At 41.9% G+C, this 13,566-nt stretch overlaps 1 protein-coding gene across 1 annotated transcript; it reads left to right on the forward strand.

Annotated features, from left to right (window-relative positions):
* The first annotated feature begins 5,055 nt into the window (after nucleotides 1-5,055).
* BMP15 (bone morphogenetic protein 15) lies at nucleotides 5,056-13,244 on the forward strand. The gene is made up of 2 exons (XM_064277938.1): nucleotides 5,056-5,383; nucleotides 11,802-13,244. The coding sequence occupies exons 1-2, from the start codon at nucleotides 5,056-5,058 to the stop codon at nucleotides 12,659-12,661; spliced, it is 1,188 nt and encodes a 395-aa protein (XP_064134008.1). The 3' UTR covers nucleotides 12,662-13,244.
* The last annotated feature ends 322 nt before the right edge of the window (nucleotides 13,245-13,566 follow it).

Consider the following 13,566-nt stretch of genomic DNA (forward strand, 5'->3'; position numbering starts at 1 on the left):
CCTAGAGAAATAAGAGCCTTTACACGAACAGATATTAGCACACCCATATTTATTTCATCACTGTTTACAACGGCAAAAAGATGGAAGCAACTGAGGTGTCTATCAACAGATGAATGGGTAAATAAATTATGGTATAGTCACACAATGGAACACTACACATCGATAAAGAACAGTGAGGAATCTGTGAAACATTTTACAATATGGAGGAACCTGGAATGCATTAAGCTGAGTGAAATTAGTTGCAAAAGGACAAGTATTGTATAAGACCACTATTATAAGAACTTCAGAAATAGTTTAAACTGAGAAGAAAACATTCTTTTGCGGTTACAAGAGGGGGGAGGGGTGGAGGGTAGGAGAGGGGCATTCACTAATTAGATAGCAGATAAAAACTACTTCAGGTGAAGGGAAAGACAACACGCAATACAGGAGAGGTCAGCACAACTGGGCTAAACCAAAAGGAAAGATGTTTCCTTAATAAACTGAATGCTTCAAAGACCAGTGTAGCAGGGTCAGGGGTTTGGGTACCATGGTTTTAGGGGACATCTAAGTCAATTGGCATAATAAAATCTATTAAGAAAACATTCTGCATCCCACTTTGAAGAGTGGCGTCTAGGGTCTTAAACGCTAACAAGCGGCCATCTAAGATGCATCAATGAGTCTCAACCCACCTGGATCAAAGGAGAATGAAAAACACCAAGGAGAGAAGGTAATTACAAGCCCAAGAGACAGAAAGGGCCACATGAACCAGAGACTACATCATCCTGAGACCAGAAGAACTAGATGGTGCCCGGCTACAACCGATGACTGCCCTGACAGGGAACACAACAGAGAACCCCTGAGGGAGCAGGAGAGCAGTGGGATGCAGACCCCAAATTCTCGTAAGACCAGACTTAATGGTCTGACTGAGACTAGAAGGACCCCAGTGGTCATGATCCCCAGACCTTCTGTTGGCCCAAGACAGGAACCATTCCTGAAGCCAACTCTTCAGACATGGTTTGGACTGAATAATGGGTTGGAGAGGGATGCTGGTGAGGAGTGAGCTTCTTGGATCAGTTGGACGCTTAAGACTATGTTGGCATGTCTTGCCTGGAGGGGAGATGAGAGGGTAGAGGGAGTTAGAAGCTGGTGAAATGGACACAAAAAGAGAGAGTGGAGGGAGGATGCGGGCTGTGTCATTAGGGGGAGAGCAATTGGGAGTACGTAGCAAGGTGTATATAAGTTTTTGTGTGAGAGACTGACTTGATTTGTAAACTTTCACTTAAAGCACAATAAAAATTATTTTCAAAAAATTGGACTATAGCTTCCTCAATTTAACTCCCATCCCATGTTCTTTGTTCAGGGAGTTGCCCGCCCTGTCCCAAACTGATCACAATGTGATCAGTCTTCCATGTGCCAGCGGTTAGTATGTTGCAGCTTCTGTGCCACTCCCACTCCTCCTTTCCCGTTTCTGGACTTGTCTTGACTCTGTAACACCCCAGATGCTGTCCAGAGTTCTGAGTTCTCAATCTTTGCTTGTTTTGGTTTTTATTCATTGTTCAGTGGGTTGTTGCTGGGGGATTAATTAGAGTGACCACTTACTTAGCCATCTTGACCCCTCCCTCCCTTACCCTCAATTCTTGTAATAATAATGAAATTGGTTAATGGATTTTTTTTCTGTAATAAGAATTTGATCTTTTTCTGAAAATAAGAAATCTGATCTATTAAGCTAGGTGAGCTTCCTCAAGCTCTGGTGGTTAGAGGGACAGAATAAAAATTCAGCTGAACTTTAGATGGGTGCCGAGCAGATATTTCCTTCAGTCAGGTACATTTTGCCTACACTTTAAAATTGAAGGATAGTAATGATAAAATTTACCATTTGTTGAGGACTTTCTATGTGCTGGGTACTTAACGTACATCATTTCATTTAGGTCTTACCACAACCCTGGAAGGTAAATAATATCCCCATTTTACTGTTAAGAAAACTCAGATGCAGAGAGATTAAGCAACAGGCAAAAAATTGCAGAGCCAGGGATTTAAACCCAAATCATGTTCTTTCTAGTGTAATATGTTGTCTCTTTCTACTTCTTTTGATCCCGTATCAAAATACCTTATTAAAAGAGATATTGGGAAATGTTCTTGACAGTTTGAATCCCAATCCAGTACCACTAAAACATCAAAGAAAACCATGCCCAAAACTCTTCTATGGGCTCTTTGCTAATTGTTTTGACAACTTATGCTTTTATTTGGTTATGTTGAGTAGAAAGAAAGAAAGTTTAAATCTGTAACAGAGGTCAAGGAACAAAGAGAATGTGAGGGAGGCAGAGAAGGGGGTAAGAGAGGACGGAGAAGTGATGTGGATATGGAGGACAAAGAGGCTTCTTGGCTGCCACACCCACAACTCATAAGGCCAGAACTAGCATCTGAGGCTGAGCCCCAGCTTTTCTGGGGAGTGCAGAATTAGCTTTCGTCAAATATAGTAATAACTAACCTACCTTTTTGTGCCAATCTTTTAAGCCTTTTGCAGGTATTAACTCATTTAATATTCACAAAAATCCTATGATGTAGATCTTTTAATTAATCCCATTTTACAAATGAGAAAAATGAAGCAGAGAGGTTATTATTTCCATTTTATAGATGAAGAACCCGAGACACAGAGAAATTAAGTAACTTATCTAAGACCAAGGTAATAAGTGGTGGAGCTGAAGTTTTAACTTAGGGTTTTGGCTCCAGAGTCATGTTCTTACACACCATGATGTATCGTCTCTCCTTATATGTTGTGAAGATATGTATTGTTTCAGGAAATGTTTACTTAAGGTTCATATGTGTGTGGGTGTGAATGTATGTGTTTGTTTTGGGTTGCAATGCAAAATGTATTTATTCCTGTAACCCATGGACAAAGATGTCTGAAAGCTACTACTCTAGCAATGGTATTACTGAATCGTACATCTTCAGCCTCACTAGGAGTAATGCCAAATTGCTCTCTAAAATTATGCACTGAGCCACATTCCCACCAGCAGCGTAAGCAAGTAATCTGTGCTCTACCTCATTGCCTGGACTTGATAGGGTAAGACTTTTAATATGCTGCCAATCCAATGGATGTGGAATTTTATCTTATGTGATTTTAAATTGCATTTTTAAAAATTTTGTTATATCTACAGATGTTCTGGCAATTCAGGTTTTTTTGTCTACCCTGACTCATCTGTTCTTATTTCTTACCAACCAGTTGTATATTTACATCATTATTATAATCCTCACAACAACTCTGTGAAGGAGCCAGCAGTATAGATGAAGAAATTGAGGCTGGGAGAAAACTTGCTCAAGGTCATCCAGCTAATATGTTGTTGAGCTTGGATTTGAACTCAAATCTAGATGATCCCTAAGCCCATGCCTGTTGTTTTACAATATACAATACATCCCAGGAACCAAGGCCCTGTCAGAAAAAAGAGAGGAAGGAAACAAAATGATTTTCAGCATGTCACCATAAAAAAAATTTTTTTTTTATAGCTTGTGTCTAATTAGGCTTTGAGCAAGCAACATAGATTATTTCCTTGCATTCCTCACAACAATCCCGTAAGGTGAAACATGTTATCTCCATTTTACAGGTGAGGAGGCTGAGGCTCAGAGAAGTAAGAAAATTTTCCTTGGAGAGGTTAAATTAAGCTAATAAGAGACAGACTGAGTAATTCAGGCACAGGTCTGTCTGATTACAAAGTCTATGCCTGCTCTGCAGTAAAGTTTCTTGTCCATAGATATCCTTGGTAAAAAGGCTTCCCACAAATCAGGCCTGCTTTAATCATCTCCTAGATCCTGGTCTTGAGTTTCTGCCCCACCTTTTCTCAAGAGCCCCAACAAGCTGCTTCTACTTGTTCAGGAAGAGGACTACACTTAACATTTTTCGAATCCTTGCCTGGGGCAGTCTTGATCAACTGGCTCAACGCTGCTGCCTTCCATTAACCAGTCAACCAAGATGAGCTCCCAGCCAGCTTCTGCAGATTCATCTTCCACTGCCTCAGGCTTCTTTGATGAAGCCCACTCAGAATCTCAGCCCCTACCACAGTAAACCAGAACATTTTAAACCAGGATTCTCAAACTTTGTTGCATATTAAAATCACTTTGGGAATTAAAAACAAATCCTGATTCATTGGTAGCACCCCAGACCTATTACATCAGACCCTCTGGGGATGGTTAAGTGCTACAGCTGCTAACCAAGAGGTCAGCAGTTCAAATCCGCCAGGCGCTCCTTGGAAACTCTATGGGGCAGTTCTACTCTGTCCTATAGGGTCGCTATGAGTCGGAATCGACTCGATGGCACTGGGTTTTTTCTGGGTCTCTGGGGATAGTGTCCAGGCATCCATGATAGTTAAATCTCCCCAGGTGATTCCAATGTACAGCTAAGATTGAGAACCACTGTTAAGGCATCTTCTTTAAGCTTGCAGCCATACTCACAGTGTTCCCATATTTTAGATCACATGGGAACTTCTTGTTGCACTTGTTAAAATTCATATTTCTGGACCTCCTCCAGAGGGTCAGTGTTTGGGTGTGGACCTGTATTCTTAACAATCACCCCAGATAGACTTGCTACAAGTGGTTAACAGACCACACTTTGGGAAATGCTACATTAGAGATATGGAAGTGAGATGGGAGCATGAGGTCCCTGGCCCTTTAAGAACTGATTAAGAAACTACCTTTAAAGCTGTGGCTTAGAGCAAGCAGGGGCTACTTTCTTTTCATCCTAGTGGACAAGGGAGCAGGTCCTGGAATGGACCACTCCTTTTATATTACCTCAGCCTTTGAATAAGTACTATCTTTTTCCCAGCTCTGGAGAGCAGAGGGTGGGGGGCAGGGAGTCATACTGCCCTGTCCCACCTGCTGTTTCTGTTTGTTTTAATGCAAAGAGACCAAGTTAGGAGACCTCCTCAGGTCCAGAAGCTCCTCCCTGAGGAAACACCATAGAGCCTACCTGCCTTTTTTGTTGCCCATCCGTTGTGGTTGTGGAGCCAGGATGCAATTACCTGCATGAGAAGAAAGGATCAGAGCTTGGGCTGGAGCCTGTTGCTGAATGCTAAGGCTTTCAAGATGGTCCTCCTCAGCATCCTTAGAACCCTTCTTCTTTGGGTACTGGTGATTTTTATGGAACACAGGGCCCAAATGGCAAGGGTAGGACAGCCCTCTATTGCTCTCCTGGCTGAGGCTCCTACCTTGCCTCTGAGTCAGGAGCTGCTAGGAGAAGCCCCTAGCAAGCAGCAGAGGAAACCACGGCTCCTAGGACATCCCCTGCGGTACATGCTGGAGTTGTACCAGCGTTCGGCTGACCAGCGGGGACACCCTAGAGAGAACCGCACCATTGGCGCCACCATGGTGAGGCTGGTGAGGCCCTTGGCCAGTGTAGCTAGGCCACTCAGAGGTGAGTTATCATGCCCCCTTCCTGCCCTGGAGGGGAGGAAAGTGGGGAAGAAGAGTATAGAGAAAAGGGAATGTGTGGGTTTACTGTCAGGCCTTATTGCCTTGTGGGCGGGGTGTTTTCTCAGGCCTGGCTTTCAGAGGATGGCTAGCTTGGGAGAAGATGGCTCCAAGCCTACTTCCCTTAACCAAAAGCAAACAAACCTGTTGCCTTCAAGTGGATTCCAACTCACACTGACCCTATACTTCCTTTAGGGCTCCAACATTAGAAGAGATTGCATTGGGACCTACCTGAGGACTCTTTCCCAGGCCCTAGGACAACTAAGTATTGTCAGCCCCTATCTTAAGAACAACGACAAAATCTGTTGTTCATTGCATCTCTGAAAACTAGTTGAGAAATACTCGTGTATTTTGTTGTGGAGGGCTCTTTATGTGTTATTTTACTCTTTAGAAGGCAAAGAATATTGTATGCTGAGTTGGAGAAACTTACAAGGCCTCAAATAGAATAACAAGTTAATATCTAAGGGCCTATGTATCTCGCTCTGTAAGCAACTGCTATTGTATTTAACCCTTAATGACAGCTACTATCATTAGCTTTCAGGGGCAATTAGCCTGATTTTTTGAAGGTAACAAAACTGAAGCATGGAGAGGTTAAGTAAATTGCAAAGGTCACACAGATAGTGGGTGGTAGAGTTGGGATTTGAGCTCGTTTGTCTGATTCTAAAGCCTGTCCATAACTTCTCAAGTTTTAAATGAAGTATCACAATATCCTCGTACACCAAACAGCTTTTCTATTTGGGATTTTGATACCAAATGTATTTTGGGATCTTTTTCTTTGTCCCTGTCATACTTGATTCTACTTTGAACACTTGCATTAGACACAGTTCTAGGACAACAGTAGACTCTTGAAGTATAGGGCTGTCTAGAGAATGTAGACAGTTATCAACTTCAAGGAACTCTTGAGAACCTTCTGAGATCAATCTGCAGCCTTCACTAATCTCAGAGATGACAATAGACAAGTCCTCCCCCCTCACCTCTTCAGTGAAACAACCAAAACTCCTCTAGCTAACCATTACTGTGAGCTAGTAAGCTCAGGCATTGTGCAAAATTCTTTATAAACATTATCTTCATTAGTACCCATGGTACTCATATGAGGTGGGAACTGTTAACATACACATTTTATAGGCAGATAAACTGAGGCTTAGAGTAACTTACCCAATGCCACACAGTCAGTAATTGGTAGAGATGGTTATCCAACTCAGGCTGTCAGCCCCAGCGCCTGTGTTCTTAATCACCATGCTGTGCTGCCTCCCCAAAAGATTTTAATTGCGCGCAGGCACCGTTTTTGGTTTAAGTATAAACCTGTTGTCATCGATTCTGACTCATAGTGACCCTACAGGATAGAGTAGAACTGTCCCATAGAGTTTCCAAGGGGGGCCTGGCAGATTCGAACTGCAGATCTTTTGGTTAGCAGCCGTAGCACCTAACCACTACACCACCAGGGTTTCCGGGTTAAGAATATAGAGGCAAATAACTGATTTCCCTGCCCTCTAGGAGCTCCCAGGATAGTAGAAGGGATAGATAATCACATAATGATGTTACAGTACCACAAAATGTTTTGAAAAAGATAAGCAATAGGGCTCCCAGGACTCTAAAGAAGAAATGGCTCACTGATTGAAACAAGGAAAGAGAAGCAGAGACTTTGTCTGAAGGTGTCATTGAGGAGGTAGTATTTGATCTGGACCTTGGGGAAGGAGTAAGACTGCATGACAGAGAAGTGCACTCCAATTTAGGAAAAAGCAATATCTTGGTTTTGGTGGAGATTCATTCAACAAATATTTATTCAGCACCTACTGAGTGCAGGCATACAAATATGTTCAAGAGAAGCAAAACCTCTACTCTTAGGGAGCATATCTTCTCATTGGTGAGACAAACACAAGTAAATACAGATTTTGGTAAGTGCTGTCAGAATGAAATGGGTTGTTGTGATAGAGTATGGGAAATAAATTCTCCCTTTACATGGGGTAGTTAGGGAAGACATTTTTGAAGAGGTGACATTTGAGCTGAAGCCTATAAGATAAGAAGCTAATTATGTGAAGAGTAGAGGGGAGCCAACTCTGGGCAGAGAACAGCAACTGCAAAGGCCCAGAGGGTAGAAACAAGTTTGTCCTACTTGAAGAAAGAAGACTACGATGGCTGGAGCCTAGTATGCATCACAGACAATGGAAGGATCTGAAGTTGACGAGAGGCAGGGCCTTGTAGGTTATGATATGGAATCTGGATTTCATTCCTAAATGCAGCAGAAAGCCATTGATCAAGTTTTTAAAGATAGTATGAGACTAGAAAAGAGGTTGACCTAGAATTAGGTGAGTGTTATGATCTGAATGTAGGAAATACTGGTGTTTTTAGGGAGCCTAGAAAGGATGCAGAAGCAGATGACAAAAAAGCAGGGCCTGTTCTTTTCCATCAGAAGATGGCCCAGCTGAATAAAGCTTGCCTGGAGAGCCATGCCAGGATCAATCACACAGGATGTGTGAGTCAGCCCTTTCCCTGAAAATTTCTGAGCAGACCCTTCCTGGCTCTGATTCTTAGCAACCCCACCCTGCTCCAGGAAACATGTGATGTTAAGGTCTCAGAGGAAAGGGAAGTTCCTCACCAGACAGATTGCTAGAGGGCTGGGTTGGGTTCTTTTTCAGGCAGGATGGGGCAGTTGCATGGGTGGGCCTATTGGAAAGATAAGATGGGAGTGCAGAGTAACTTGAGAAAGAAAATACAAATAACTTGTATGAATGCTGTCTATTGCCTCAAAACCTGAGGGTGTATTAAGCTTCAGTTGGAATCTGAATTTTTAAAAATATCCTGGAGCATCAAGATACTAAAGTCTCTGTATTGAACATCCAAGGCCTACTGAAGAATTCCAGGCTTGTGGATTCAGTGAAGAAAGATTCGGTGAATAGTTTATATAGTTCACCAAAATATTTAATGATAAAATGTTTGAAGAAGAGAGAAGGTTTTTTCCTGGAATGCCCGGTTTTTGGCAATGTTTGTTTGCTCTTGGGGGCACAGATGTTTTGAGCACTGTAGCCGTCCAACTCTTTGGCCACTGGGTGTCAGCATTACAGTTTGGGATAAAGCTCTTAATCACTAAGGTATGCAGCTTCTAGTAGAATTCTCAGTAAATAAAATATTCCTGTGATTCAAGACCTTGCTGAAATTGATATTTAGGGTGTTAAAAATAATCAAAACTCATGAAATTTGAACATAGGTTTATTCTGCAGTTGTTCTATATGCATATAGGGAGACCATCTTGATTCCAGTGAAAGCAAATGACTCAAAGCAGGACTTGGCACCTGGTCTTTCTGTTCAAACCCCTGCTGAGAATTTGCATTTCTAACAAGTTCCTGTGAAGTTATACATAAGAATCACCTGGTGATCTTGTTAAAATGTAGATTCTGATTCAGTATATCTGCAAATTCTCATCAGGGAACTTGTTAGAAATGCAAATTCTCAGCAGGGGTTTGAACTGGAAGGACCAGGTTCAAAGTCCTGGCTCAAAGGTAAGCACAAGGAGGCTTATAAAAAGAGGAGGGAGAAATACAGATCAACCATTGGCTTATCTTACCATGATTCATTGAACCCTGCCCTTCTTCTTTTACTGGGATGGACTGATATTAGGTCACAAGGTGGCCTCTGGCCCTCTACCCAGCCATATCTTTTGAAATTCAAATTTAGTAAACCTGGCTTTGAGCAGGAAAGAAAGGATTAACAACTTTGGGTGAAAGAAAAGCCACTGGCAGGATTAATTTTGGTCAGGAATTTCTTTACAGTGAATATTTTGTTTCGTGGGTATTAAAATCTTAAAATCAAAGTAAGATGCCTTATTTTCTCTTTGACAGGGGAATGGTAGTAAAATGAATGTTGTAAATGAAGAACCACTTTCAGTGAGGAATGGAAAAGGGAGAGATAAAGGGTTAAGGGGCAAATGGCATAAGAAGGAAAAGATGCTCCAGAAAAAATTTTTTAAATTGTGGCAAAAATACACATAGCAAAACATATACCAATTCAGCAATTTCTACATGTCTAATTCAGTGACACTGATTACATTCTTCAAGTTGTGCAACAATTCTCACCATCTTTTTCCAAATTATTCTACCACCATTTACTTAAACTCACTGCCCCTAAACAAAATCTCCTTTTTTTCTCTCTCCCTCCCTCCCTCTCTCCTAGTAACTAACTATTAACTTTTGTTTTTTATATATTTGCTTGGAAACCCTGGTGGCGTAGTGGTTAAGTGCTACAGCTGCTAACCAAAGGGTCAGCAGTTCAAATCTGCCAGGCGCTCCTTGGAAACTCTATGGGGCAGCTCTACTCTGTCCTATAGGGTCACTATGAATCGGAATTGACTTGACGGCACTGGGTTTGGTTTCTTTGTTGTTGTTGTTATATATTTGCTTATTTTATATAAGTGAGATCATACAGTGTTTGTCCTTTTGCGCCTGATTTATTTTGCTCAGTATAATGTTTTCAGGGTTTATCCATGTTGTGGCATGCATTCCCATTGCCGTGGAGTGGATTCCAACTCATAGTGACCCTATAGGAGAGGGTAGAACTGCCCCACAGAGCAGCCGATGGATTCAAACCTTTTGGTTAGCAGCTGAGCTCTTAACCACTGTGCCACCAGGGCTCCGTGGCATGCATTAGGACTTCATTTCTCTTAATGGCTGAGTAATATTCCATTGTATGGATATACCACATTTTGTTTATCCATTAATCTGTTTATGGACATTTCAGTTGTTTCTACCTTTTGGCTACTGTGAATGGTGTTGCAATGAACATTGGGGTACAGGTTTCTGTTTGAGTTCCGTCCTTCATTTTGTCTGATTATATACCTAGGATTGGGATTGCTGGATCATATGGTAGTTCTATGCTCAACTTTTTGAGGAACCACCAAACTGTTTTCCATAGTGGCTGCACCATTTTACATTCTCATCAGCAACACGTATTTTCCATTTTTTTGATCATTGTCATTTTAACGGTGGTGCAATAATATCTCATTGTGATTTTGATTTGCAGTCTCTCTACTGGCTAATGAAGTATCCCTCCTTGCACAATGGTTAAACTCTGGACTGCTAACTGAAAGGTCTTTTGAAGGAACCCACCAGCCACTCCCTGTGGCTGTTCCTATTAAAATTATCAGGCATTTCTACTCTGTCCTATAGGATGGACTATGAATCGGAATTGACTTGATGGCATACAACAATGGCTAATAACATTGAACATCTTTTCATGTGCCTGTTGACCATTCAAATATCCTCTTTGGTGAAATAATCTGTTCAGGTCCTTTGCTCATCTATTGATTGGATTGTTTGTCTTTTTGTTAAGTCATATATGTGTTTTATGTTTTAGATATTAGACCCTTATCAGATATATGGTTCCCAAAGATTTTCTCCCAATCTGTAGGTTGTCTATTCACTTTGATAAAGTCCTTTGAACAAGAGTATTTAGTTTTTATGTGGTCTTGTTTATCTATTTTCTTTTGCTCTTTCTGCTTTTGTTGTCATATCCGAGAGCCCACAGAAGTAATTCTTAAAGTTGGTAGAATGCAGAAATGGTGCAATAGCTGTCCCAACTAAGGGTGGATAAACAAAATTATTTTTTAGGTAACTTTGTCCTGGATTTGAATTGATAACAGGCTGTAACCTCCAATATTGGACTGTTGCCTCAAAGTTGCATTTGTACAATGATGTGACCCGAGGATTCTTTTCTTAGTCCATGTATGTCTCAATGGTTCTCTTCTTAATTGGTCTCCTTTAAGATTCAGCCAATAATGTGATTATTACTCTCCCATATACACAATATATTGGAAACCCTGGTGGCGTAGTGGTTAAGAGCTATAGCTGCTAACCAAAAGGTCACCAGTTCAAATCCACCAGGCGCTTCTTGGAAACCTATGGGGCAGTTCTGCTCTGTCCTATAGGGTCCTTATGAGTTGGAATCAACAGCAGCGGGTTTTTGGTTTTATATACAATATGCATATAACATAATTATGCGTTTTAGTTTTTTCTGAATCTAGCAGTGAGTGATCTAAAAATGAGACATAGTTTCTCTAAGGGAAACAGACTTAGGTTCAAATCCTGGTTTTACAACACGGTGGCTGTGTGTCTTTTGACACAGCTTCTGAGTCTCAATTTCCTTGTTTGGAAAATGGAGATATCTATCTCATAAACTACTGAGAATTAAAGAGCTAATGCATGTAAAGCATCTAGTGCTTTAGTAAGTGCTCAATAAATAATAGCTATTATCTTTGAGTTAATTTTCAGGCTGATCAGTTTTCAGTCCGTATTGAATAGGATTATAAAGGGAGATTCAGGCTGGGAGGTGAGAATCTAATCCCCTGCTCTTGTTTCTTCTTACTTATGCAGGCCCTTGGCATATACAGACCCTGGAGTTTCCTCTAAGACCAAACCAAGTGGCTTACCAACTAGTCAGAGCCATCGTAGTTTACCGTCATCAACTCCACCTAGCTCACGTCCACTTCTCCTGCCATGTGGAGCCCTGTGCCCAGAAAACCCTAACCAACCATTTTCCTTCTTCAGAAGGAGGTTCCTCAGAGACTTCCCTTCTTTCCAAAGCTTGGACAGAGATGGACATCACACAACATGTTCAGCAAATGTTCTGGAATCACAAAGGGCGCAGGGTCCTACAACTCCACTTTATGTGTCAGCAGCAAAAAGGTAGTGAGATTCTTGAGCTCCGGTGGCATGGGACTTCATCCATGGATGTTGCCTTCTTGTTACTTTATTTTAATGACACCAATAAAAGTGTTCAGAAGGCCATACTTCTCCCCAGAAGCCTGGAGGAGTTTATGGAAAGGGAATTATCTCTTCCATTTCGGAAATCCCGGCAAGCGGGCAGCATTGTATCTAAGGTTCCTGGCCCCTCCTGGGGATATGATGGGCCTGAACAGAACCAGTGTTCCCTCCACACTTTCCAAGTCAGCTTCCACCAGCTGGGCTGGGATCACTGGATCATTGCTCCCCATCTCTACACCCCAAACTACTGTAAGGGAGTCTGCCCTCGGGTACTACGTTACGGTCTCAATTCCCCCAATCATGCCATTATCCAGAACCTTGTCAATGAGCTGGTGAACCAGAGTGTCCCTCAACCCTCCTGTGTCCCTTATAAGTATGTTCCCATTAGCGTCCTTCTGATTGAGCCAAATGGGAGTATCTTGTACAAGGAATATGAGGATATGATTGCCCAGTCCTGCACGTGCAGGTGACACCAAAGATACAGCTAGCTCAGGTTTCCCAAGAAACTGTAAAAGGATTAAAAATAAACAATTATCAATGTTAAAACTGCAAGTGTTCCTTTACCCAATCCATATGGTCTATTTCTTCCCCAAGTGTAGTTAAGTCTCTTCTATTTGTGAACTCTTCAGTTTTTTTTTTAATTTAATTAATTAATTAATTTATTTATTTATAATAACTTTTATTAAACTTCAACTGAACGTTTACAAATCCAATCAGTCTGTCACGTATAAGTTTACATACATCTCACTCCCTACTCCCACTTACTCTCCCCCTCTTGAGTCAGCCCTTTCAGTCTCTCCTTTCTTGACAATTTTGCCTGAATCCCTCTCTCTCTATCCTCCCATCCCCCCTCCAGACAAGAGTTGCCAACACAATCTCAAGTGTCCACCTGATATAATTAGCTCACTCTTCATCAGCATCTCTCTCCCACCCGCTGACCAGTCCCTTTCATGTCTGATGAGTTGTCTTCGGGGATGGTTCCTGTCCTGTGTCAACAGAAGGTCTGGGGAGCATGGCTGCCGGGATTCCTCTAGTCTCAGTCAGACCATTAAGTTTGGTCTTTTTATGAGAATTTGGGGTCTGCATCCCACTGATCTCCTGCTCCCTCAGGGGTCCTCTGCTGTGTTCCCTGTCAGGGCAGTCATCGATTGTGGCCGGGCACCACCTAGTTCTTCTGTTCTCAGGATGATGTAGGTCTCTGGTTCATGTGGCCCTTTCTCTCTCTTGGGCTCTTAGTTGTGTGGCCTTGGTGTTCTTCATTTTCCTTTGCTCCAGGTGGGTTGAGACCAATTGCTGCATCTTAGATGGCCGCTTGTTAGCATTTAAGACCCCAGACACCACATTTCAAAATGGGATGCAGAATGATTTCATAATA

This window comes from Loxodonta africana, chromosome X, assembly GCF_030014295.1.
Source record: "Loxodonta africana isolate mLoxAfr1 chromosome X, mLoxAfr1.hap2, whole genome shotgun sequence".
Taxonomy (NCBI): Eukaryota; Metazoa; Chordata; class Mammalia; order Proboscidea; family Elephantidae; genus Loxodonta; species Loxodonta africana.